General features: G+C 41.6%; 1 protein-coding gene and 1 long non-coding RNA gene across 4 annotated transcripts; one reads left to right on the forward strand and one right to left on the reverse strand.

Annotated features, from left to right (window-relative positions):
- Positions 1-242: 242 nt before the first annotated feature.
- LOC119144845 lies at positions 243-6,796 on the forward strand. Its single transcript, XR_005103229.1, has 2 exons — positions 243-447; positions 3,939-6,796. It is a non-coding gene; the product is annotated as an uncharacterized LOC119144845 (long non-coding RNA).
- Positions 6,251-27,846, reverse strand: CA13 (carbonic anhydrase 13). Of its 3 annotated transcripts, none has more exons than XM_037380708.1 (9): positions 27,643-27,846; positions 20,431-20,628; positions 20,020-20,068; positions 19,279-19,304; positions 16,489-16,607; positions 13,058-13,153; positions 11,838-11,900; positions 10,802-10,957; positions 6,251-8,471 (listed from the first exon to the last, which is right to left on the reverse strand). In XM_037380708.1, exons 1-9 carry the CDS (start codon positions 27,671-27,673, stop codon positions 8,358-8,360), a joined length of 852 nt encoding a protein of 283 aa, XP_037236605.1. In that variant the 5' UTR covers positions 27,674-27,846; the 3' UTR covers positions 6,251-8,357. The 3 variants fall into 3 exon arrangements, with proteins under 3 accessions (XP_037236605.1, XP_037236608.1, XP_037236607.1); XM_037380711.1 differs by lacking the exon at positions 27,643-27,846 and adding an exon at positions 18,041-18,089 and having other exon boundaries at positions 20,431-20,559; XM_037380710.1 differs by lacking the exons at positions 19,279-19,304; positions 20,020-20,068 and having other exon boundaries at positions 27,643-27,780.
- Between the last annotated feature and the right edge of the window lie 134 nt (positions 27,847-27,980).

Here is a 27,980-nt window from a genome sequence, read left to right on the forward strand (position 1 = left end):
ATTCTTTCGTTATAGGGACAAAGGAGAGAAAAGCTCCAGGGGAAGCCTCCAGACAGCTTTAGACAATTATTGCAAAGGAAAGCTCTGCCAAGACCTACAGAACTGTTTCTCATCTCACTTGTATCCTGCTTCTGGCCTCCATGGTTTTCCTGGTATGAACATTGCTGACCTTTCCTGTCATCCTTTAGCCCTCCTTCCAAGTATTTGTTGTATGCTTATTTCTTTCTTCAAGTGACATTTTAACTCATTGCAGCTTATCTGATGGATGAGAGGGAGACTGAGAACAGATATTTGGCTCAAGCAGGTGCAAGACCAGACATTTGCCTACAGGAGATCAAGCTCTAGACCTGTTACTGAAATCTCATTTCTGTGACACTACGGCAAGTTGGGCCAGTTGTGAAGGAAGCATAGACTAAGTTCAAGTAAATGACTCAACAAAACAATATTGTGAGTATAAAGGAGTATATCTTAAAACCTAATTGTGTTCAAGGCTGTGACATACAGAGCGTTCATACTCATGTTCTTCTGTGGGTCTGCAAGCACACAGGGATATAGTTATTCCAATAGGATGGTTAGATTAATGGCAAAACTCAGCAGCTACTGCTGAGCTTTTGTTCCCAAAGTTTATGCTTTGAAATCTCTAAATGTCACAACAGAAGTGACCCAGCTTGCCACAGGGCTGGCGCTTCCATTAACTAGGAAATCTCTTAGGTATTCAGTACTTCAAGCAAATTAAAAGCTTATTTTTAAATGGTGAAACAAGAGTTAAGTACCATTTGAAAACAGTGACTTGATGTGACTACTGCAAAGCCACAAAGAAAAGTGGTGCAAAGTTAGGAACAGAACAGAGTTTCTGTGCAGGGCTCCCATGCTAGAGGTGGCTCAATCCCCTAGAACAAACCTACCATTAAACCACAGCTTTCCAAAATCACTTTCCACTGCTCTTCCCATGACAGATATGTGACCTGCTCCTGACCTAAAGTCAACTTCTACGTATCCAGTTTTCCAGGCTGCAAACCAGAAGGCTCCTCTTTCCTCACAGAGGACAAAGCGGGGGCTCAATTTCTGCCTGTTCCTATCCTGCTTAATCTCACCTGCATGGTCCTGGCTTTGACCACAGGGCCCGTTGGTTCTAGTTTGACCACATACTTAACAAAGCTGGCTGTTTCCATAGTTAAATCAGCATTCACTTATGTGCTGGCTTCTGTGATGCAGAAGTCACAAAAACCTTTAATTTCTGCTGAAAGACAAGAGACTGATGAAGCATCAATCCACCTGTTTTGCAAATATGGAGAGGCACAAGAAAGGCTTACAATAGGATTCAGAAGATGCATTTTGGCACCCGTAATGAAACTTAGGATGAATGCCAGTGGCTAAATTCGGTAGAGAACTCCAGAAAGCAGATGCCAGCCTGCCTCTCTCATTTACGAGACATCTAAATACCACTGTCACACAGGAATACCATGTGCAGTGGTGCCCACAGAGCAGCCAGCTTATGGAGACTTAAGTGTCCAGACTGAGTGGGGACAAGGTGTCACGCAGCTGCTCCAGTGGGATTCAGAAAGGAGAGAGGTGCTGGTGAAGCCCTGGGTCATGCTGCTGCACATGGCACTCCTAGCACAGACCAGAAGTGTTAGCCATGCCCACGCAAGCAACGAGAGGGACAGGACTTGGCCATGGTCAAGTGGAAGCTCCCCAGCATGATTTTGGCGAATGTCAGCTAGACCCTTCTGCGAGAGGGCCCAAACTGGGTGAAATGATAATCCCTAATAGACTGTATGGAGGAAAGTATGCAGGAAAGATCAGTTGTATGGACTCAAGACTTGTTACAACCCTTGTTCCAGGGCTGGAAAGTGGGCCCTGGCTTGTTTTATTTACCACAATAGGCGCAGCTATTAAGTTCTCTGCAAAGCACAGCAGATACACCCCGTTTCCCACTCGAGAAGCAGGGGATGTTGGTAGTTCACACACTCATTCAAGAAGTAGGCATCCTTTCCATGCTCAGCCCGAGGGATCCTTGTTGCCTCTGAAGGTGTCTTGATGGGCAGCAACACTGGCTTTTAACATGAACACTTCACTGCTCTAACTGGATTGTACTCACATTATGGGTGTGATATTATGCCTCTCTGTAAATGCACAAAATAAAGTGATAGCAACAAGAATATGCAACTAAGCTATTTCTTTTTAAATATCTAGCCGTTCATTTGGTTAGTGGTTTTATACCTTGGCTGGGTAGCTTTTTCCTTGCCAAAGAGAATGGTAACTCTTGGTGCCAGTAAGAAGCATGAGCTAATGTTTGTACAGTGCCTACCAATGCAAGAGTGCTAAGTACTAGAACTGAAGCACATCTTAGCACTCAAAGACCTGCATGCTGAATAGTTGACCCAGTGCCCAGACTGGGATGAATACTGACTTTGAAGAGGCTGAATATAGCTTTAACCCACAACAGAAAAGAAGTCCAGTACAGACATATAAGTAACAATATGTAAAGTGTAACTAAACAGCAATACACACTTTTCAGAAAATGAAATGGAGCTTTCTCTATTTCAATACAAAGCAGTCCAGTTATTCACATTTTCCTCTTGCATGAATTATTGGATGTAAGATGAGAAAATTCTTCAGTTTAATCTTTTTTTTTAATCTCAACCCCTTATAGTAGGATCTTAGTAGAAGTGACTCTGCAAACACCCCTGAAGACATTGTCATAATGCAACACAGTGCCAGTCACTAAGGCGAAGTGAAGTGAAATCATGAGACTTCTGTATTATTTAAGCAGTATCTCACTGAAGCTGTGTGCATACCTGAGTGCTGTTCAGCTCTGATATCCTGGGTGTTCCCACTCCCCTGCTAGATGGCTGTGCTGCAGGGCTAGATTACTAGATTACTTCCTGATTGCCATAGCTCAGAGGTGGGGGCTGTTAAGGCTGTACGTACCCTCTGTACACTGACATAGAGGGTGAAATCCAGAGGAGTAAAAATTATAGTTATCCAATAAATAATTAAATAAAAAGAAAGAAAAAAAGAAGAAGCAGGCCAGAGAAGACCATTTTGGTAGTGCATTTTCCCACCTATAGTTACAATTCTCATCTTTCTGTAGTGGTGAAGATCTTTTTCCACCTAACATACATTTACAGAGTGCTTGTGTGAACCAAGAAGCCTGTCTTCAGTCCTAGAAGTGATATTTAGATAGCTCATAACCAAGAGACAGGTAGGCAAATGTTTTCTGGGACCTCACACAGAGAGTGAGGCGAGAGTGGTGCCACAGCTGAAGCAAATTCATCAGCAGAAGCTGGTTTCAAATAGTTGGTCAGATTGTCTATATGAATCTTTACTGTTCCCTTTGCAAAAAAACTGCTCAATGATGATCACCTACACTCAGTTGTATTTACTGCATGTGTGAACTTGCCCTTGCACAGAACTTGCTCCCAGAGCTTCAGGCACCAGCAGAGTCCAACCTGCTGCCCATGCTCTGCCCAGCGGCTTCCCATGTGCTCTGAGAAGTCCAGCCAAGCCAGACCATGCTGGACCTCCAGAACCTCCTTGGCAGCACTGACGTGGCCATGCGCAGTCCAGGCTCCTTATACACAACTGACTTAGATGGGTTTTTTTGTTTGTTTTTTTTTTTTAACAGCTGGGGAAACTTCCAGCTTGAAGCAAACACTGAAAAACTTACCTTGCACCAACAAGTGGTTGTTTCTGGCGTGTGGTTTTTAGACGTGTAGAACTAGGTGAGGCTAATTGCTTATAGGAAACAGGGGAGCATTTGAATGCACAGATTCACCTAAATATGATCTTTTAAACGTGAACATCTTTTGCTAATATCTGAAAGTAATCTTTTTTTTTCATAATCCATGTTTCACTTTTAAGAAAGGGAGTAAAGTCACAATCAACAGCACATCCTTAACACGTGAGTTATGTTCCATACTCTTCTTCCACAGGCTGAGACTTCAGGACACTGTGAGTGTCATTCCAGCTGTCGTCAGTGGGAAGGCGACACCCAGACTATTGCCTTATTTACAGTGACATCTACCGTCAAAAGCAATCTGCAGAGGGCCTCTTTTTCTATCAGAAGGTTTGTTCTGTCTTTGGCATTTCTCTTCTCCTTCTCCAGTTCTCACTGCTCAGTTGTTCACAGTCAGTTCAACATTTTAAATTACTGAATGTAGTTTAGTCCGCTATTATCTTTTCAAACCCAATATCCCTGTCCTCAATCATTCCTCTGTCTCCAGAGTATATGTCAAAATAGAAGGTTTTGTATCATCAGTACATTTGCTGGTGCATTTAAGAGTGCTGGGCATCTCCAGCATCCAGAAGACACAGTATCTGCTGGGGTAGCATCATCTCAACACCGTATATTTAGCATTCCCACATAGCTGCCTACTGAGTGTGGCTATCCCTGACACCATCCACACACCAAAACCGAGGCCACTCTGGGCACAGGACCCTGTCTGCAGACTTCAAGAGGTTGGTGGAGTCCAGTGACAGCTCAGTTCCATAGGACTCGACAGAATCTGCTGTGCTCTAGAGTCATGATCCAGCTCTCCCTGTGTACTCTACGGTGTATGTGTGTATATATACATACACATAACATGTATATCATATATTGTGTATTTACTTATAAACATATATACAGACAGAATATATACATAGGTGGTTTAGTGTAGTTGCTAAACATTTTAGGAACAATACGTAGGAAGAGTAATTATATTAATACCATCAGACTGTGAGTACAGAAGAGAATATTTCAAGGATTTGCTCAGGACACCTGCTGAAAACACCACACACCATGTTACGGCTACTGAAATAATGTTAATTAGTAAATAGTGTTTTGCTTTTATTTTGTCATATACAATCATTGCTCTGTATCATCCAGTTCAAAACTAATTTGGTCAAACAGGTTTGCTGCAGCAGACATTCACGAAGGGCTTTGCTCCTCATACAAAGGTCCCCTGAACCAGTCAGGAAGATGAGCTAAACTGCTTTGAGAAATTCAAGGTTTCTTTTAGGTATTGGGCCAACAGGCTGGAAGTTCTTTGGGTAGTCTCTACAGACATTTTTAACAGACTTAAAAATTAATATGTTATTGAATAGCAGAGTACCATGACTCTTGTATTATTTAGTTTCATACAGCAGTAAGATATTGCTCTTATTTATAACTGTATTGGCAATTAAATAGGTAACAAATGCTATATAAATAGTCTTCAGCAATTTTTGGATTGTCGTTGCTATCTGCAGGCCTGGGGACACAGGATTCTTTCAGCTATTCATACATAGGTACCTATGCCTTCTACAATGACAGCTTTAAAATGATTTTGGAATATAAGTTTGGGTGCTGAGATTCTTGGCGATTTCCACATAAACTGCTTATTCATGAAATCACAAACTACATAAGCAGCTGGAGTTTAAACAGGACAAAGGAAAAACAGAAATCAAGAACAAACTCTCTGAAAAACACCAAGGATGACTGGGTTCCTTTTTTCCCTCAAAAATGTCAAAGTGCTGGTTTTTTAAACATCTGAAAAATGGAACTGTCATGAGCATCTGAAATTGTTCAAATTTATGTACTCAGGTATGAGGGTGAAATTTGCTACAATACAAGTGACACAGGAATTGGCTGTGCAGCACATCAGTACTGTTAAGCTGAGTCAGAGAACCGGTTTTCACGCGACAACCCAGTACTCTGTCAGAGACATTCCCTGTCCTTAAATACTGCTGCACGAGAGAAGCCAACACAGATCAGATGTGCAAATGTTCCACCACAGTGAAAACTTGTACTTGGCATGAATGATGGAGAGGTTGACAGAAACAGGAAATAAAACATTAATTTAGAAACGTTTTTGTTTAAGCACTTCAGCATTACCTCCTGTCTCACAAAGACTGCGGGCACCCAGAAAAGGCCATTTGTCCATAGAGTAAGTACTTAATGAATAAAACATGGCATCTCACCATTAGAATTACTGTGAATGATGTCTTCTAAAACTTACTTGCATAACTCTATAAAAAATAGTCAATAGTTCAAAGAAGCGCTATCAGAAACTTTATGTACAAATGACTGCATGTATTACCACTGCCAAAGACATTTTACTTGAGAGATAATAAAGATACCTAACACTACACTGCCCAAATACAGACTTCAAATGAGGGGTGACAATTTTTTGCAAAACTTGAGCTGGAGGCACTAGTTATAAAACTGCAGCTTTCTCTGTAAAATTTCAATCTCTTCAATAGAAAATACAGGACACATTCATAAAATCCATTTTTTATTTTGCTAAAATCCTTATAAATATGAAAGCAGTGGATCAACTCCACTGTTTTCAATATGTAAAAAACATGTAAAACTTTTGTTTCTGATACAAAGCAGTAGCCTTATTACTTTCTCTTCCGAGGCAAACAAACTTCATAACCTTCATGCAATCTGTAAACATTTTGTCCACATTCTGCAGCTACTCACATGACAGGGAAACATCAGATCCAACACTAAGCCTAAAAAAGGGTATGAAAACACGCAACACACTTCTGCTCTCCCCACGCACATTTTCCAGATGTCCTCATTCAGAAAGAACCAACCTGAGGTCTTTTCAGCTACATTCTTCTCCCTATGCCAGAAAACAAAAAGTGCCTAGAATTTTTTCCCCTTTGGTTAATGCTTGTACTTACTGCCACTGCCAAATATCTTTTATTTCTCCCATGGTCTACTGTGTTCTTTCCTTCAGAAAACATTCAGAAGGCATCGAGAGGCCTTGCAACAATAGTAGCTATATGCTGGGGAGGAGAAAACAAACAAAAAATCCACCTACCTTAAACTAAGCTAAATATCTATGTCTCTATGTCTAATTTATTCAGTTATAAGAAGGTATATAAAGATAAAAAATCAATCCTGATTCAGATTTCCCTCGTTTGTCCATCTAAGATCAAAAGACCTGTTGAGGTAAAAGGCACAGCCTAGAAAACCTATAAAAATCCTCAGATTCATGGAGAGCAGTCATCAAAGATGAGCCGGTCAGAATTACTACAGAGATTGCTGGTAGGTGCTGCCCCTGTAACCTCTAGCTGCCTCTTCCAGGTACCACTGTTTTTCACTACCTAGTTCTCACAATCTGAGGGTAAATCTAATCCTATACTAAGCTATATCCTATAGCAAGTTCATTAAAAATAATAAAAATAAATTTTGTGTAAAATGAGCAATTATATTCAGATAACAAAAGCTCCTGAGAGAAACACACGCTCAAGTCAATTCATAAAGCCAGACGTTTCAATGCATCGCTGTTGAGGGCTGACCTTTTATTAGATTTTGACTTGATTCTGATTTCTTTGGCTAGTTCTAACTGCTGTCTTTGGTCTTGGAATGTAAGTGCAACCACACAAGTTCAGCTATGGCAGCAGAACATCAGCCAGTACTTAGGAGACACTACACACCTGAGTAGTGCTGTGCTCCACTGCAAGATGTGAGGTATGCGGCATGGGTTTCATTCATACTGCAGCAGGCAACGCGTCTAAGCATGAAACGGGCTGGAGCAACAGCTACCTCTGCCTCCTGATTTTAAGTGGTAGGAGCCTGATGCTCCATGGATATAGTGTTACGGTCCCTTACTGTTCACCAACTGCAACAGACTGGATTTAGGAACAAACGGTTCCCTCTGTGCTCTTCCACCTTGCAGTTTTCAGGTTTCAGGACAATTTCACCACTATACATGGTGGAATTCAGGAATACCTAATCCATCAATATACAAAATCCTTACTATTTGCTTTAAAGGAAAAAATCGATCAGCACATCATTACTGCTATGAAGCAGTCAGAATAACAGGATCATATGAATAATCTTGTTTTACTTAAACCCTGTTAGTCATTACTGCTTGTTGTAGGAAGACAAGCATGACATTGTAGAAGTCAGCAATGAAATGATATTAGGCTTAAAATATTTTTTTCTTCAGAATTACAGTGTGAAGTCTTATATAGAAGCTAAATGTGTTAGAGACCGAAAGAATAATCTCAGAACATCCTTCACCGACAGTAATATCAGGGATCCTGTTCAGTAATTTGGTGGCAAATTCTGGACAACTCCTTCACCACACCTCACCCTTGCGATCAGCACTGCCAGCTCTGTGCATCCAACCCTAGTGCCTCAACGCTCCCAAACCAATGCACTCAAACACAGTCAGACCTCTTAACACTGATGAACCTGCAACAACCCAGGACACACGCCTCTGTCAGAAATGACTGCATGGTAACCAGTAATAAAACACCTATTTGTTAAAACAACTCACAAAACAAACAAACAAACAAAAAATCACAAAGTGTATTAACTATTAAAATTAATTCAGCCTTTGGTTTCAGAGGGAGACTACTCTGGCTTTACTCTAATTTCTTCTGACTTCTCGTCCCTTTAAGGGCTGGGGAGGTCGGTAGTTTCTCAGCAAGCAGCAGGCGACCTCATCCTCAGCAGTGCTCAGGAGACTGCGGAATTTGGCTAGCTGCAATCAAAAGAGACATACAGGTCAGCAGAAAACCCTCACACCATACCAATGAAAAAGCACGTAGTAAATATTAAAGCTACTTGTCACCTTTTTTCTGCCAGAAAGAATGAAACTTTATTTTTCTATGGCATGTGGCGAATGACAATTTCACCATTTCTGTCCTTGCAAATGAAAACGATGACTACTGAGAAAATCTCCCAAAATATGTGTATGAACAAAACTCTGCATAAGGACTATTTGTTTCCTATATTCACACTTTGTCTTCTATAACCTGATCTAAACCAGGGATTTTTAAATTTTTTAGTTTGATTATATAGTTTGAAGATTCTGGAATGTTTCATGCAAAAAATTGGATTTCTCAAGTACACCTGTGTACATCTTCTTGTTTAAATAGTATATTCACAATTAACCTGGAATGGTAGGTGTGGTGGTATAAAAAACTTCTGAAATTAGCACTTTTCATATATTAAACATATCTGTATTCAGACCAGGAGAGAGAGATTTCAAATTTTTCCCCTATGAAGACACGGAACTAGCAGTTATTCGTACCTCAGCATAAACTTCTCTGCTTAAGCTGATCTCAGCAGAAACCCACATCAGAGCTCCACCTCTAAACCTTGGGAAATCTGAGTCTGATTTATGGCCTGAGGTTTAGTATTTGGTCTAATTTCTAATATTTCTAATATTTACTATTTCTATATACCACTTCCCCTCTAGGTTACCAAAGGTAGGACAGAACAAAAATCATTCCATTACAATAGAGCATTTAGTTGTATGGCACATGGCATCTTAATTGTATTAAGAGCAAAAAAAGTCAATACTATCTTACTTCACTCCATTCTAAAGCTAACATTTGTAAATCAGGCTTCCTGTCAGTTTCTAAAAACTTAAAATTTATTTTTAATTTCTTTTAACCTGAAAAGTTAAAAGTGCACCAAAAAGTAGGTAGTAAACTGTAAAGCCTGGAAGAAATACAAACTGGCAGAATAAAATTAAATGGCAAAACAGCATCAGTTATGGTGATGACTGATCAGACACAATGGTGGACATTACTGGAAACAAATATGTTTAGCTACATGCAAGCTTATAAGAATGAAGCACATTTATACTTTAATACATAAGATATAGCTACAGTCTGTGTAAGACAACTAGTAAAGAATCACTGTATTTGACATTGTTTCTGACAACATATCCTCTGAACCTGTTAGACATGGGTGTTTGCATACAGTATTTCACATTTTAGAATGTATTAATTATAGATTAGCCCAAATAAGAACATTTTAACCTGAACAATGTCTTGTCTTTGGGAAGCTGGTATCTTAAACCAAAATGTCAATCCTAGATCCATACGCATTGCAGTGAGTCTTACAAAGGCAGACTGAGGGGAGGGGGGGAAGAGATACAAATGAGAAAAATGCACACGTTGAGAAAATAGATTACTTAAATCAGTTACAAACAGAATTTGAGGTTTCCTGACCAACAGGTATCCCATTCAGTGCGCCGTCAACATTTTGCACAAAGACATCGCCATTTCTGCTCAGTATGTGGGCCGGGGTACTGAATTTTCTGAGGTATTTGTAATACTGACCATGAATGAGACAAATGCTGCGGTGCAAAAATCTTAACGGTTGCAGTGTGCCAAGAATATCAATAACATGTTGCAGGTGACGTATTTATCAACATCTGATATCAGAAGGTATAATTTGACATAACTTCAGTGTCTCCAGCAGGAAAAACTCTTTATACCTGAGATGATCGGCCCACTGGGTGTCACTGTTGCAACATTAATATATAGCATGAAGCTTAATTTAACAAGAAATTTAAGTAGATGATGTGGTATCACACTTTTCCTAAGATAGCCTAACATAAAAAACAACTTATTACCATTGTATTTGCTTTTCATTATTCTAGTAAATTCACCAAGTTTTACATCTCGTGGTATGAAGAAGGAATTTACTAGTGATCTGCCAAAAAAAATGCCAGAGGAGAGGATTGAGCAGGATATGCAAATGATGGAAGCGAATGGAATTCCAGGATTTCTAAGTGTCACCAGAACCCTTTTTTCCATAAGTTCCTTGTGGGTTATTTTTAATAGTTAATTTTTAGAGTATGCAGATTCTTTTTAAAAAATAGGTAATAAATAGCTGTTAGGTAAAGAAAGGCAACAAGAAGTCAGGATAAATTTTATAGACTTATTTTATCCTTTGAAAAATTGATAAAGTATGCAATGCCAAGGTCTGCAAAAAAAATATATATATTTGGGTGACGCTTCCAGTTTCAAGTCTTACAATAGCAACATTTTTACAGCAGTGAAAAAACAAAAATACCTGTTCAGAACAAACACTTATGGGCTCTCTCAGAACAATCCAGATGACACTCTCAAGAAGAGGTGGAACAGTGAGAGAGCCAAAGTAAGTCCAGTAGTCCAGGGACTTGGGAAGCAGACAGCTAGGATCAAAGTTTGTGAACAGTGCTCTTTTACCCTGGAAAGAGAAAAAAACTAGCTCACTGAGATTCTAGATTAGATATATTTATAAATTTATTACTTACACAAAGTTTTTTTTAAAAAAGGACAATACTATTTAAAAGCAAGATGCTAAGATAAACCATGCCAAAGAGGTAGAGATTGTTCCACTATCAGGTGGGCTGGCAGCATCCTGGGTGAGCCAGTGCCCTTCTGGTGAGGTCCTACCTCTTGGGACAGCTTTGCTGCTGCTACCCTGGATGACAGCAGGCCACCATCAAAGGTGTCATGTTAGTGTAGGCTCCCCATAGTTACAAGTGACTATGAGATGCAAGTTGGAGGGAGAGGTGAGATGATGTGAAGACACCCACAGGCTACTGCCAGCTGCTCCCCTCCCTACTCACTCCTCCCAGGCCCACAGGTTACTTCTTCTCCCTGTTCCAGCTACCAGGCCAGAGATGCCTGGACAAAACATGATGTTGTGAGTCAGCTGACGTCTCTCATAGAAACAATAGCTTACTTCTCACCTTGTACCTCAGCAAAACAGGGAAGGAAACCTTTCCCTCATCTTTTTCACAACTTCCCATAAAATAGGTTCTTCCCCTGTTATTATTCTCACAGCAAGAGATTTTTCAGAGACTGGGTTCTATGAGGTATTAGCCTTTTCCTCTGATCTCTTACTGTATAAAAATTATTCTTTGTCTCCTTAGTTTTCAACTTTACTTAACAAGAATGTGCCTAAACTGTCCCAAATCAGAGTTAGATATGCACAGCTATGAAACTAGGGATTAGGGAACATGAAGGTAAAGAGAGTAGCAGCCAGGTTACAAAAAAAACCCACAAAACAAAACAACAAAAGCAACCACAAGTATTAGTATTCTTTAGAAGCATTCGTTCACCTTGATTCTGATGGTGTCCAAGCGGTCAGTAATCTTATTCAGCTGAGGGTTGCATTCACCAATCTAGTAACACCAGAGAAAAAAGAAATAGTTGAGCTCCAGAGAAAAATAGCAAAAATAAATAATCAAAAAGCAAATGCGTAATGAAATGGTTGTATTTAACTTTACTGAAATAATAGCTGATTTAAAAAACTCACAGATTTTGTGAGTACGAGCCTGTGACTAGCTGGACCTTAGAAACAGCACTGGTCATAAAGAAGATCCACTCCCTTGCTGACAGTATTTATTCTGGCTACTTACAGTAATTATTTCAGCTACAAAAGATTCACAAGCTTTACAGCACAGGGGAACACAAGCAATTCATTTTTCAAGTTTTATATGCGGGATATTAGAAGTTGCAGGCGTACACCTGAAAATTAAATTGCTTAAAATAGTCAAAACGTCATTCTTACATATCCCAAGCAGATCTGTGTGCTAATAAACCCAGTGAAATTTCCCTTGAATCATTGTAATGTAAACTGGAAAGACAGAATTACTGAAGCGGTTCTTTGCAACAGCTGCACATAATGGCTCCCTGGCTGTGCCAGCCCCAGCACCAGGACCAGCTGTGCTCAGGAAGATGTGGCACCCAGACAGAAACCACAGATTTGACCAAAGCCCTATCCTTTGTCATGGATTGTGTGAATTCTCTATCATACAGAAGTCAGTGAAGCTGTTGCAAGAGTTTAATTTCATCTTGTAACAGGTACAGAAGGCAAAGGGGTATATAACAATTACAAGGAAATTCTCCAGTTTCTGATTTTGGGGCAGTTTATTAATTATTATTTTTCAGGAGAAACTACCAGGTCAGAAACAAACCATTAAAGAAGCGTTCAAATAAAATCAGATCACCTTTCTAAAGAAACCTGTTAGTCAAATACAAGTTACTGGGATCCATATAGGGGCAGCAGAATTAAGTTCCTCATCTTACATTGTACAGGAGTGCAGGCTAGGTAAACTGAAGAGTCTCACTGTCTTGAAAATCTATTAATCTGATATTTTTAATCTTCCAGGAAGCACAGCTTTCTGTATTAGCAAGTAAACAGCAAGAAGGAAACAGTATAATTTAATGCCCATATAAAACGGGTATCTCTTTAGCAGCACTTATACCAACCACTGCCATTATCCTTTTGGACTCATAATGCAGATTTATCAGGAGGGCTGAGGCATTCTTTTCTTACCTGTAGAAATACAGCCATGACTGCTAATCCATCTGACTGACGAGCTGCCTCGACGAAACTGGAATACTTCTCCGAGTTCCAATGGACCACGTGAAGCTGGAAAGCAAGAAACACAAACAGCATCAACTCCCGCTGAACTCAAATAGTCACAAATTAATACTACAACTTTACTGGTATTGATACTCTACTTCTCTCTTTTGTATTCAAAGCCATTCATTTTTCTAAATGCAAATACTTCATTAAATCGGTAAATGTGTAGCTCACGCAAATGTCAAAAGCATTTCCAGTGACTGGGATGATTCAAAACTGAGCAGTGATCAGCACACCCTGGCAAATTGCTCTTGGGTCCGCAGATTTTGAACAGAGAAGCTAAAACAAGATGTCCAATGGTTATATAACTAAAGTTTTTAAATCCATTTTAGCATAGCTGATTTTTAAAAGTGATTGAAAATCATGAAGATGCCATTAGTATTTTGCTCCTCTTTTTCTTTAATCAAGCTTTCAGTAGCATCAATCAGCCACATAAATAGCTAGAAAACAGGCAGAGGAACACACATTAAACTTGCGCTGACCCCTTTTCCCTCATTTAGTTTAAGCTGAACATCAGATCTCATTTTTAAGTTTGTCCAAATGTAATTTTCTATGATTACCGGTAGTCTGGCAATTACAAGCAACTTGATTATCTCAGGTTTGAGCATTTGCATTTCCAACATGCTATTCTGGAACTGTCCTGTGGTAGTTGCTTAAGCAGCTTAAAGAGGCCACCTAGCCAGGTGGGAAAAGGAAGAGCCCGTGTTGTCTACCCCCATACCACCTCAGTCCCTCCTGCTAAGCCAGGTTTCCTAAATCCTGGCCACGCTCCACAGCGGGAGCTCCCGGTTCTTGGGAAGCGCCAGGACATCCCAGCCTTGAGCAACGGTCCGACCACCAAACTGGAGAGAGTACAAACACACAGCGCTTAAGACTAAGTACTTCACAAACATTAATTACTCTCACAAATCCTCAGTGCATTAGTAAATCTTATTTCCCATAGTTTTTAGATAAGGAAAGAGAGGCTAAGAAGCAGGGCGTGAGACTGGCTTTTCTAAAATTGGTGACCATCTTTTCAGACTTTGAACTTTACTCTTTAGGAACACTGGAAAGCAGCTGCACTGAATGGCTTAAACTGGGATGAACCCCTGGGGGGGGGAAAAAAAAAAAAAAAAAAAAAAAAAAGGCTTCCTTTCACAATACAGCACTTCAAGGTCTCTAAAGTAAAAGCAATCTAGGACAGATGCAATTTGCTTTAAAAGTTTTCTGCGGAAAGCAACATAGCTGTGTGGTTGAAATAGGGATCTAGGACTGTAAAAATTTTGACTCTGAATCTCAATCCTTGCTTAATCTCTATGAGTTTCAATTTTCCATATCTGTAAAATGGAGCTCTTACTTGGTGTTATAGAGTATAATTCATGTTTGTTAAGCACTTGGGCTCTGAAGTGCTGAAACATTACTTCCAGCAAGTAAGGAATCCAACTGAATTAATAATAATACAGATATACTCACAATGAAACACATGCTGGCCCACAGCTTCAGAGATCCTTGAAGGAAAGTTGCTAAGAATATTATAAATTAAACCAGGAAGACAATATAGTCTGCTAAACCATTCTCGGGTGCATTAGTATCCTGGAGCTCATAGTGCCTACACCACTCACTATCATACATTCACTCACTATTATACATTGAACAACTTTTAAATGATTACATTTTTACATACACAAAAAGGAAACAGATACTCTCAGTCAGAATTGACTTTTATTGCGGATTTTTAAAAAAGAAAAAAACCAACAAAGAACAAAAAGAAAAATTCCCACAACTAAATAAAGCCCACTCCCTCATAGCTTTGCCAAAAAAACCCACCCCAGACCACCCCCATCCAACCCCAAAATCCCCCAACAAACAGAGCTGTGAAACACTTTTGGGTACAGCCCCATTCTCAATGTCTTGTGACTTCTCTTTAAGGAATATATCCCGTCTTACCACCGCTCTGTCACTGCAGCTCGTGAAGAGACCTTGATCAGACCATATGTTGTCACAAAGAATGGAGTCACGGATCCCTTCTGCTTCCCGGTGGGCTTAGAGGGCTGAACCTTGCAGTCTTCTTTACCTGTATGCTAAGTCTTTCTTCAACTCGGTCGATGCTTTTTCTTGAAATCTTACACATCTTCCTTATGAAGATGAGCACTGAAACCATCTTCATGTCTCCTTCTGAGGTATTTTCTTTTGTGTGAACAGTGCTCAGAAGCCTTGATCTTAATTCTGGGTTTCTTATTGCAAAGCCAAAGTGACTTCTAGAGAGCTTCTTGTGGAGGGTTACCCAACCAACAGGTAACAGAAAGGTTTTTAGACTGGCTAGAAATTCAGAGATATTTTCTCCTTCCATTTGGTTTCTTAGATGGGAAACATATATATATTTTCTCAGCTAGAAATTTGGTTTTGGTACTTAATGGTTTTAAAGTACCTCTATTAATTCTTTATATTCCATCTCACCTGGATCCTGTGGAAAACATAAGCCTTTAAACACTGCAAATGTAACTTTTCCCCGTTAGTGTTAGAAAACTGATTTTTTTTCTGACTGCTATCTTTTATAGCATTTCCAGTAAAATCTGATCACACCACTGTGCACACATTTCATTTTTTTTTCTTCTTTAGCATTACGGGTTTTATTTGTCCATTACCATTTATTTTTATATTTTTTACATCTTTTTAACCCCAAAACCTCTTCCACTGTCTGAACTATGTGTTGTTAAAGATCTCATCCTCATCAAAATACTCCATGTTACTTCCATTTGCAAAGATGAGTCGGACACTGAATACTTTTTAGTGCGGACTACTCAAATGCACCGAAGGAGACAGAGCCGGAGCGAACTGTCCGTGCCAGAGCAGACGGTGCATTTCTCCCCGTGGCATGCTGCCTCCAAGCGCAGTACCTCCACGGACAGCAGGCACCCCACCGATATTAAGGTGTGGTTCTCAAAGTCATAACCATCATGTTGTTAAATGCACCACAAAATGCAACACTCTTAAGTCTTGCGTAAGCTCTGTGCTGCACAGGCCCCAAATCAAATAATTCTGTGGTCTGTAACTGAAGCTGACTTTGAAAATATTCTCCAAAGAAGAAACAGTGAAAGATAAAGTTTAGAGTAACTCTTGAACCATTAAATCTTGCTCTTATCAAGCTCTTGTCTTCTGTACTCCTTTTTTAATCCTCTCCAAAGCTTTCAAATAGGTTCTCCTTTGAGATAGGACCACACATGAACACTTCAGGAAGACCGCTTGTCTTTTGACAAGATGGGGGGAGAATGAGAAGTGGGACAAGGAGAGGCAGCATTATTCTTACAATGGAAAACTAGTCACAAGCTCAGAGGTGCAGACGACTCCATGTAAAGCCTTACCTCTGCTGCGTACTTCATCCCATCCACTGCATGCTCAGAGCCAGCCTCGTCGTTGGAGCCCCAGTGGAAGTGGATCTGGCGCAGCCTGTAGGTCCCGCTGAGTGGCCCCCCGGTCAGCACTGGAAACCCAAGCAGAGGGAAAGGCTTCACTGCAGGAACGGGAGCCGCCACCCACATCCTCTAAACTCACGCTGGCCTTCAGTCTTTGGACAGTCCCCTTACTCCTTCTCAAAAGCTGTCTCTGATGGCTTCCCATTTCTTTGAAGTGCTACGGAAACCCTCACTTGTCCAGGATCCAACTTTCAAAATTTCATTTATGTACCGATTAGTGGGTTGTGGCCCACTGAAGGATATGTTGTTATCACCAGGTTTGTCTTGCTATGGGTTGGATATTTCTCAGAAGATGGGAAAATATTTCTACTTTGCAAGTGGTTTCCTCTCTTGAACGTACTTAAAATAATCAATGAGAAATTAAGCTTCAAATATAGGCTTTATGAATAAATGGGAGGATCAGAAAAATATAATGTGAACATAATTTCTTCTCCTCTTTGAAATTTGGAGGACAGTAGGTGGAGCTTAAAAAAAAAAAATCAGGCTCTTTCCTTCGTTTGCAACTAGAGCCAGTTACATCAGATTGAAGTCTGAGAAAAAGGAGCATATATTAACATAAATAAAATGAAGCCAACACAACATGTGCACTGTACAACTGCAGTATTACTGACTTAATTATCCAGGGCTGGAAGGGATGTCCTGTGAGGAGCAGCTAAGGACTTTGGGCTTGTCTAGGTCGGAGAAAAGGAGGCTGAGGGCTGGCCTCACTGCTCTCTGCAGCTTCCTGAGGTGGGGAGGTGGAAAGGGAGGTGCTGATCTCTTCTCCTGGGCATCCAGTGACAGGACTTGTGGAAATGGCTCAAAGCTGCACCGGGGGAGGTTTAGACTGGACGTTTTTTACCAAGAGGGTGATCAAACACAGGAACAGGCTTCCTACGGAGGTGATTGATGCCCCAAGCCTGTCAGCATTTAAGAGGCATTTGGACAATGCCCTTAACAACATTCTTTAGCTTCTGGTCAGTCCCAGATTGCCCAGATAGTTGGACTAGATGATTGTTGTAGGTCCCTTCTGATCTGAATATTCTACTCTACTCTATCCTATCCCATCCTTCACCCTAACATATGTGTGGGCTTTTCATTGTTTTGCTTTCACAAGTACTTGTCTTTTGCTAATCAAAGTTGGAACCAAACTATCTCTGCACAGAGACTTGAATGTGAATCGCATTCAGAAAGATTCCTTATTAATCGCAAAACAAATCACCCCACTCTCCCAGCTCCAAATCTCCTTTGAGGGTTTGGGAATTAGTCTGGGCTGGTTTACTGCTCATTAGAAAGATTTTAACGGGATAGGATGGGAGCTTTAACCAGATGGTTTTTAATTTAAGAGCACCAGGGAGGAAAAAAGTAATTTTTTCTCTCTTCTAGGTTTAGTCCAAAACCTAAACTTTGTTAGGAACAAAACATACAAAATAAAGATAAAAGAACTTCTTAAGTTGCATATCTGCTAACACAAATAGCCTGGCTGATGAAAAGGAACTGCAACTGTTTTTCTGTAGGGAAAAATATTTGACCTCCTTAAAACTTCAACTCAAAACCACGCTTTTACAGAGCCTATAAACCTAGCGAACAAAGGGGATGGGGAAGTGGCACTCCTAAAACAAATTCCTTCTTTCAAGAACTGAAAATCTGTAGGGAAATGACCCTAGAAATGTGTACAGATTAGTGTTCTAACTGGCTGAGGGAAAACAATTATGTAGAAATGCATCAGCATTCAATGAAATACTTCTGATGAAAAATGTGGAAAATGGCCTGACGATTTATCTGTGCCACATCATACGGTGATGGTAAAACCTTTCCATTCCGACAGTAATTAAGTAAGAGGTTAGTCAAAAGCTGTTTAAGGCAAATATCAGTATTTCAAAGTTTGAAAAGAGCTGGAAGAAGAGGTCTTTGAAACATCAACAGACCAATCTCAGAGAATGGAGCTAATGTGGAAGCGAAGAATAACAGAATTACAGTTACAGACTTCACAGCCCAGATTCAATGCTGGCCAAAGTGAAGAAATAGTTCATATGGAAGTCAGTTAATAATGGATTAAAAGATGCCAATGTATTTGGTACCAATTAATTTGATGAATTTTTTTTCATAGACCCAACATATGGCAGGAGTGCTTACTTCACAGGGGTGCCCCATAGGCCAAATTTTGGCCCTAGAAAATTCAGTATTTTTTGATCAATGACCTGAAAGAAAACAAAAACATTACTGATAAAGTTTGTCAGTGACAAATATTAGGGAAATTAGTGAATAACTCAGTTTATGGGTACAGGAGGATTTGAATTCTTTGACAAGTAAGGCATGATAATAGCCAAAATGTAAAGCCATTTATGCTGACTGAAGAATCTAGTCCATACATAGAAGATACGGAGTCTCCTGAAGGAGACTGGGGATTACATTTTTAATTATCTGATCAACATCTGTCAGTGCTTTGCCATGACATGAACTATATCCTTGGAGATATGGCCTGAGGAAAGCAGTAAGAAGAGGATCACAATACTAGTTCAGGCCCTGTCACTTCAAATTAGAAAGTGAAAGACATTCTTGGTGTATTCATATTCACTTTTTTTTTTTTAAAAAAAAGAGGAGTTTAAAGGCTGAGCTGATCCAACTCACACCAGAAATAAAGTGTTATTTATTTTTTTTTTTCAATTGTGAAGATTATTAACAATCAGAACAACTTACCAAAGGCTGTGGTAGGTTCATCATCGCTGGAAATTTTGAAATCAAGATTGTATGTTTTTCTAAGAGATGTGCTTTAGTTCACCCACGCCTACTAGGCTTGAAGCAGAGATTAATTCTGGGAAGTCCCGTGGCATCTGACCCACACGAGGTCAGACCAGATCACTGACGGTCAGCTGATGGCTTTCAGGCAACATCCAATGTTGCTTGTATCGACAGGAATTCTAAGAATTAAACTAAGACTGTCCAGGAAAGCAAAGTATGATGGTGTCTCCATCTATGTTTCTCCCTGTTGCCACTGTAAGCTAATAGGTCCTCAGGACTAATGGACAGGGTGTTCACAAATTAGTCTTCCTCTGGCTTCGACCCTTGTGAGAGCATCATATGGGCTTGGATCCTCAGCTAACCCTCACACAACCACAAGACGATTTTATTGCTTGAAGAATCTACACTCCTGCAGTTTCAAGGGGAGGTGTGCTAGCTTGCCTGCCATCCAAGAGAAGGCTTTAAAGATGAAGGCACTAACATTAAAAAGACTATGCTAAAACAGAGAACTTCTAAATAAGAATTCTTGCTTGCCAAAAGGGAAGCTACATATTCCTAGATGAGACTGGGACAGTAACGCTTTTCAGTGAAGAAAAGGGATCGCTTGGGATATATATTTCATTTGTTCTGTATTGGCTCTTTCCTGACACAAGAGGTCCAGGTATGGATTGTAAAAAGGGTAAAAATATATAACCAAACCTGCAGCTAAAGTCAGATAAGAGACTTGAGCGATTCGGTTGGAATGAACCTGTAATGAGACACAAAGGATTCATCTGCAGTGAGAGAGAGCAGCATTTGAAAAATTGTACACAACACTGTTCAAACAGGGGGGCTGGCACTATCTAGCTGGTTGAGGTGGATCAAAGCATTCCTGTGAAAAGGGAATACTAGTGCTTTCTGAGAAATGCAGCCTCAAACTCATGTCCAAATATGTTCCCACATTGTATCATGCTGAAAGACAGGGGAAAAAGGAATCTCTCATCCGGAGGAGCAAAGCCTTACTCTTTATGAGGAGCTCATACCCAGCAGCAAGACATGCCCAGGCTGGATGCACTCTATTCAGGAAATGGTGGAAGAAGACATAGTGTCTGCCACAGGAAAGGAACAAACCTGATTTGTTGACGGTATCATCAAACTCAACACAGGTGGAGTGCCCGTTGTTAAGGATGATTTTAGCAGAAGCTGGATCGTAATTGGGATTTAGAGGACGGAGAGAGGGATCATACTTGGTTTCCTCAGTTTTGATGTCGATGGGTGACTGACGGTCTCCATTAGCAACAGGAAAAACTTCCTTCCAGTGGGCAGGCCCTGCAATGCATTGGAGTAGAAGTCTAAAATGATGACAGCGCCCTGCTTCATACGAAAGAAAACTCTACCTTAATAGTTCTTGTTTGCATCTTTTAAATTCAAAAAGGGTACATCAGGAAAAGATCAAAATATTCAGCTACTTTTTCTGCACCGCACTGCAACAACAGCTCTCAGGACCCCTTTATCTACCTTGCATGGTGTATCTAACTGAATTTGGCCTTTGAACAAGGACATGTGCAGCAGGTAGATATTCAGTTATTCACAATTAAGAATCAACTATGCATAAGACACATCCAATAAATGCTCATTTAAATCAAGCATCCTGTATCCAACAGGCACCGTGCCGCAAAAAAATTTTGACGTGCCATTTTTGACTAATATCATGTCTCATTATGTCTTTAAGGATTACCTCTTACCCACCCAACCCCCCTGCATTAAGGGTTTTTTTATACCTAAGTCATTGGCTGTAAAAGACCTGAGAACACACCTTCTACTGACTATGCTGAATGAGACGGGGAGATGTCAAAAAAAGATAAAACATCTGACCGGTGTGCCGGCTCTGCTGCGGCCTGATGGCAGCGCCTGTTACCTAAGCACCACTGCACAACCCACCACCTTCTCCCAGCCCATCAGCTCTGCACACCAGCTGTCACAACCAAAGAGAGACCGTCACCCTCGAACCGTGAAGTCTGCACGTACACATGCACAGAAACACACACACTAGTGTTGTTGCACTGACAAAAGCAGCAAAGCACAGGAATACTCTGGACAGTGGTGCCTGCAAAAGGTTTGGATTTCTATCACCTCCTGCTGATAAACGTGAGTAGGTCTTCCAGACACAGACTTGTACCACCACTCACTAGAGTTAGCTAGAAATTAAAACACTATAGAAGCTGTTAATCAGTTAACCTTCCTCTCTCCGTGCAAGCTAAACCAAAAGCCAGCTGAAAAGCGTTGTCTCTGTAAATCAACAATATAGATATGAGAAAAATGGCAAATGCCATTCTAAACTAGCAACAAAAGCTTCATTGATGAGATGTGTGAGGTGAGGTGTCTGCTCTTATCTATCAAACATCAGAGTTCTAAGTAAGAATATTTGTGCCACTGTTAAACCATATTTGAATAATAAACAATGTGGAAAGAAGCCACAGAAGAAAAAGAGGAACAATAAGCTGTTTGGGGAATATGTTCTGTAAGGTAAAGACAGCAAACAATGTTTAGGATGAAAAAGAGGGTGGGGTAAAAGAAAAGGGCATAGGGGCAAGTCTGGAGGGTAATGAGCATAGCACTTGTTCTTTCTTCAGGCTTATCATGGTAAGAAGCATAATAAATCAACTAAGAGAGACTGGATATCAGAAAAACTTAAATATGAGCATCAGAATCTGATTTTGTAAAATCTGTGTCACTGGAAATCCTCATAATGCCCTATACTAGAAGGTAACTGGGGGGGGGGGGAAACACAGTCTAAAAATCAGCCTGTTGGTTTGGATCTTTCTGGATGGCTTAGCACTTAAATAAACATGACAACAAGAAAGAATTAACATGTACAACACTGTGATTAATAGCCTGACATCAAAATTTGTTAGATGGGTTTCTCTCCTCAACTTCAATAGAAGTAAACCTAGCTCAGAAACTCACAGGTGCTAAAATAACCCCAGCGCCCCAGCAGTGGATCAGGGAGGGAAGCGCCCTGCAGCACTGTGGGGACGCAGCTTGCACAGCACCTGGACAGAGACGGATGGATTCTCCTCTAAGCAGCACCAAAAAAATGGAACAGGGAAGGAGTAGCTTGTAAAGACCACCCTGAGACTTAAACCTCGCATAGAACAAAGGCAAGGGCCTTCAGTCCTGAGTTTGCTAAAAAGTTCTTGTTAATGACTTCAATAATTAAACTCATTAAGGGAACAGCTTCTAAGGCAGAAGATAAAAATCCTACTGGTTTGAAATATAAAGCTGTTTAAACTTAATTCTTCTCACTTCACAAATGATCAAAGCTATTCAATATTTTAATGACATACAGTTTAGCAGGTGATATAATTTTTATTGTTTAGCTCCTCGTACCCTGTAGTTGGAGATGCAATGCATAATTTTATTCATAAGAAGCACCACTCCGTCATTTATACCTAACTACTGTCATTTGGGATGCCTAGAAAAAGCTTCTTGCTACTTAATTTTAATGTTTCAGATGTTCCTTAACTGAGGAAAGGCAAAATACATTTATGGGTTTAACTATTGGGTCCTATTGGTCTATCTCAGAAATAACTATAGTTATTATACATTAAATAATATGAATGATTTGCATTCAGAAATAGTATGTGCCAAAAAGAGGACCCAAGGCTGTGATTCTGCTGTTAGCTAATTATTCAACAACAAACTTCACTTCTAAAAAGACATAGTACCTGCTTTTGTACTTGTCTTAAGCTTCAATGACCAAAATCATGTTTTGCTATGGTGATTAAACATCTATCAGCAACACAAGACTGCCAGAACTCTGACCTCTCCAAATACGCAGAAAAACATCAAGAAACTTCAGTTCACTTTGTACCAATAGGTTCTATCAAGTGGTATTCCTTACAGGGTTAACTACCAGCAACCTAATACAATTATCATATACTCTTGCTACCCTAGGAAAACTGTGACTCAGTTCATTACTAGAGACCGCACCTCAAAGCAAACTTTGTATATGACTGTTGGAAAATAAGTCATTACAGTTGGAAGAGATGCTCAAATGCATGCCATACAATTAGATTTAAGCCAATGGGATGTCCAGGGTGAAAATTCCTTCTGGATATGGACCTGAATGATATGCCTCCATCTCAACATAATGTACACTTTAGTTTTCTAGAGATGTACTTTATGACATATCCGGTATGTTGATGGGGAAATGTTCTGTTGCTAGAGGAAATTACCTCGTAGCTCTTAACAATCAAAGCCATTGGGACCAAGATTTAGGACAAAAAAAATGATCCATCTGCTCTCAAGATTGCATGCCTTTATTTTGGACACAGAATTACCAAATGTGATGCACACCTCTGTCACTTTTAGATCGGACTATTGCTACTTATAGTACCCACCAGCATTGCACACATTCAGTTCATTAAATAGATCTCATAATGAAAGCAGTTATGAATTTATTAGGAAACAGAACTCTCTAGAGCACCTAACATTAGTGCTGGTGTTTATCCAGCTCAAGTTAAAGATGATGAGTTTCATCAAAAGGAAACCTGAAACAAGCCTAGCTGAGATATTGCAGGATACAGTTCGGTTGCGGTGAGCCTCTACACTTGCATAAATAGAGCATGTACAGGTAAAAAAGTGGATTCTGGTTTTGGACAGTTTCCTATTAAATGCAGAAAGTTCATTAGTTTGGTGTGGTTTGACCTTGGCAGGATCACATGCTCATGTATTGCTAAAGAGAATCCATTGCCCACTTCATCACATGTAAAATGCTTAAATTTATGAAGTTAGGCTTGTGAGTAGTTTAGTTGCATATTATGTTGCAATAAGATTAGCTCAAGTAAAACCAAATCAAAATTCATAATGGGTAAAATTAAGTGCTGTTTTTTTAAAGCAGGCATCAAAATTACATGATTTTCAGGGAGAAAAAAAGTATAAGAAATTACAGTTGGACTCAATGTTATTAAACTTCTTTTCTAACCTAAATGATTCTATGAATTCACACCCCTTTTTATTTATAAAATGCCTCAGTGTTACAGTAGTAACTAGATCAAGGGATATTTTTGCTGTAAACCACAATACACGAAAGTACTTTCCATATAATTTATTAAACAAATAGCAAACTGAAGGCAATTTATCCTTGCTTTCTCTTTTAAGTAAGGCAATTGAATAGTTAACTAAAAAGATTGTTTCTGTGAAGGGGTAAGAACATTTCCCTCTTCACAGGAACCTTGAGCAGCAAAGAAAAGCACGCATGATGCCACACTGCAGCCAGTTTTCAAGACCTCAGTATTACGCCTCCCTACATAAGCACCATCAAAACTGAAAGGTAAGAACAATGGCAAGAAAGCAAAGGCCAAGGTTTGCATAGAAATGAAATAATGCCTCTTTCGATTTCATAAATATGTGCATCAAAGCAGAGGAGAACATTTGTATTGGCTTTGTGGGGGGGGCTACAGGGGTGGCTTCTGTGGGAAGCTGCTAGAAGCTTCCCCTGTGTCCAACAGAGCCAATGCCAGCCAGCTCCAAGACAGACCCACTGCCGGCCAAGGCTGAGCCCATCAGTGATGGTGGTAGCGCCTTATGGGATAATATATTTAAGAATGAGGGGAAAACCCTGCGCAACACCAGCAGCAGCCAGAGGAGAGAGACTGTGTGAGAGCAACAGCCCTGCAGACACCCAGGTCAGTGCAGGAGGGCAGGGGGTGCTCCAGGGGCTGGAGCAGAGGTTCCCCTGCAGCCCATGGTGAAGCCCACGGTGAGGCAGGCTGTGCCCCTGCAGCCTGTGGAGGTCCACGCCAGAACAGGTGGGTGCCCAAAGGAGGCTGTGCCCCCACGGGCAGCCCACGCTGGAGCAGCTCCTGGCAGGGCCTGTGGCCCCGTGGAGAGGAGCCCAGGCTGGGGCAGGGCTGCTGGCCGGGCTGTGACCCCACAGGGGACCCACACTGGAGCCGGCTGTGCCTGAAGGACGGCACCCCATGGGGGGACCCATGCTGGAGCAGTTCATGAAGAACTGTAGCCCATGGGAAGGACTGACATTGCACAAGTTCATGCAGAACTGTCTCCTGTGGAAATGACCCCAGGCTGGAGCAGGGCAGTGTGAGGAGCCTCCCCCTGAGGGGGCAGGAGCAGCAGGGACAGCGTGTGAGGGACTGACCCCAGCCCCATTCCCTGTCCCCTGCGCTGCTGGAGGGAGGAGGGAGAGAAAATCAGGAGTGAAGTCAATCCTGGGAAGAAGGGAGGGGTGGGGGAAAGGTGTTTTTAAGATTTGGTTTTCTTTTTCATTACCCCACTCTGATTTTATTGGTAATATTTTTTTTCCCCACAAGTCGAGTCTGTTTTGCCCGTGATAGTAAGTGGTGAGTGGTCTCTCCCTGTCCTTATCTCAACACACCAGCCTTTCATCACATTTTTTCTCCTCTGTCCAGCTGAGGAGGGGAGTGATAGAGTGGGTTTGGTAGGCACCTGGTGCCCAGCCAGGGTCAACTCACCACAACATTTAATTCTGTATATAACAGCCAGCCCATGTCCTCCTATATAGATACACCATATATGCAGATAGGTATGTGTAATATTTGACAGTATGCTTTACATACATCATGATTTATGTTGCAGTTATTATTGCTAAGGGGCACATGAGTTTTCCCCTGGTTTAAAAAAAACAGCACTTTTATCGCTGCAAGTAACAAATGCAGTACTCAGAGTGAATGCAGATGTCTTTCCAAAGTCAACTTCAATATATGACTGCACCAGATTGAACTAGTTTCACTTTGTTTCTGCCACATTAGTTGCAAAACTTAATCTTAGTTCCCAGGAAATTATTTTCAGGGCCATGCAGGGCAACAATATTTTTCAAGAATCAGAGCAATCTCCTGCATCTGCGATTCAGCCAAACAAGAAACAAGCGAACCCAATAAAATAAATGCACAAAAATTAAAACTGATAGCTAGGGAAGAGCTGTGAAGTGTTGGATATCCACACTTCTCTCCTTTGGCCTCCTGTGAGAGGTAGGGGGAAGGGGGTGGGCTGATGAGGAATTACCTACCCCCGGCAGCTGCTGGGGGCTCCAAAGAAGGAGAGGGAGAAAGCCAAAGGCCACCCCTAGTATGGTGTTACGCAGTAAACAGAGCTTTATAGGAGAAATGGGGCCTCAAGTGAAGTCCAGGGCCACCCCGATAGAAATTCTGGTGCCCTCCCCTTCCTAGAAGTTGAGAATAGCAAAGGAGGAAGGATAGGATAAGGGAGGGAAAAGGGGCTTCTTATCTGGATGGTGCAGGTGAAGTCCACAGCACTCTTGGAAAACATACAGAGAAACAAATTTGAAAAACAAGACCCATTTACGTCTTAAAGGGAGGGGTAGAGTAGACTGCACAACAGTAGATAACACACGTAATCATTGCAACATCGCCGTGATCCACCACCTCCCAGTTTTTCAGGAAAAGTATATCCATCCAGAAAAGATGGAACAAAAGGACCAGGAAGGAAAGGTAATCCTTGTGCAAACAATATTCCAAACCCTAAGTAATAATACACATGAAGCATACTCCTCTAGGCATTAGTAAATGCAAATATATAGCTTTCTCCTTTTACTATCATGGTGTTTTATTTCTCTGTGTATCATAACAGACAACGGAAGTTATTCCATTTTTTTTTTTATCAGGGCTGAGTCTCCAATTTACAAAAGTGCTTTCATTTCTACTTGCACAACCTGTGAGCCGGTCTGCACACAGAAGCAGCGTTTGCATGACTTACAATGCAAAACAGAGGAAAGTCTTTGAGACTGCTGATGAGGACACCTTGGGACTTCAAAGACTGATGAGATGAAGGAAACTATGAAACAACCAAAAACCAAAAGCATCTCCTCTTAGGTGCACAGTTGCACATTCAAATGTCCGATCCTAGTACCTAGTATGTCCCACTGCCTTACAGAAGCAGAACATAGCAAGAATCGGGAAGAAACTGCTGGTGCGGCAGCTCCGGTCAGTGTGACCGTCTAATAAATACCCGGTAGGCAGCTGAGCAGCTGCAGGAGCACGCGAAATCCCAGCGGGGAACGAGACGGATCCCGCGCAGAGCCCGCCCCTGTCCCGGTCCTGCCAGGCGCCGCCGCAGGCACGACCCCCTCGCTCGGCAGCCAGCCTGGCATCGCTCCGAGACAAAAGTCTGTTCGCTCTCACGCTGCAAAGCCTCGACGGCATTTCAGCGCGTTCCGCTTGCCCACGGGCTCGGAGCTGCCGGAGGCGGTGCCCTGGCGGTGCCCCGGCCGCCCCGACGGCCCCGCAGGAAGCACCGCGGCCGCCCCCCTGGCCCCCCGCCCGCCTCCCGCCGCCGCCCTACCGTTGTGCTCGTCGTATCCCCAGTGCAGCATGGCTCCGGTCTGCTGCCGGCACGGGCTGCGACGGGCTGCGACGGGAGAGGCGGCCGTGCCGTCACCGCCGCCCGCTTTGAAGGCGACGGGCGGCGACGCCCCGATGCTCGGGCGCCGATAAGGAGCCAGCAGCGCTCCGCGCCCGCGCAGCCTGGCCCCGGCCCCCGGCCCCCCCGGCCCCGTTCTTGCCCCGAGGCCCCGCCGTGCCCCCAGCGCAGCGCCCTCGGGGCGGCCCGGGGGCGGTGGCCAGCCGGCAGCGGCGGTGCTGCCTCGCCGGGGGCCGCTCCGACGGCGCTGAGGTGTTACC

This window comes from Falco rusticolus, chromosome 3, assembly GCF_015220075.1.
Source record: "Falco rusticolus isolate bFalRus1 chromosome 3, bFalRus1.pri, whole genome shotgun sequence".
Taxonomy (NCBI): domain Eukaryota; kingdom Metazoa; phylum Chordata; class Aves; order Falconiformes; family Falconidae; genus Falco; species Falco rusticolus.

Excerpts from the sequence above, each read along its gene's own strand:
- CA13 (XM_037380708.1), bottom strand. The coding sequence starts at position 27,673 with ATGCTGCACTGGGGATACGACGAGCACAACG. Across the intron at positions 11,901-13,057 it reads TCATGGCTGTATTTCTACAG|ATTGGTGAATGCAACCCTCA; the intron begins GTAAGAAAAGAA and ends TGGTGTTACTAG. Across the intron at positions 8,472-10,801 it reads TAAGTGTTTGTTCTGAACAG|CTAGCCAAATTCCGCAGTCT; the intron begins GTATTTTTGTTT and ends TTTTGATTGCAG.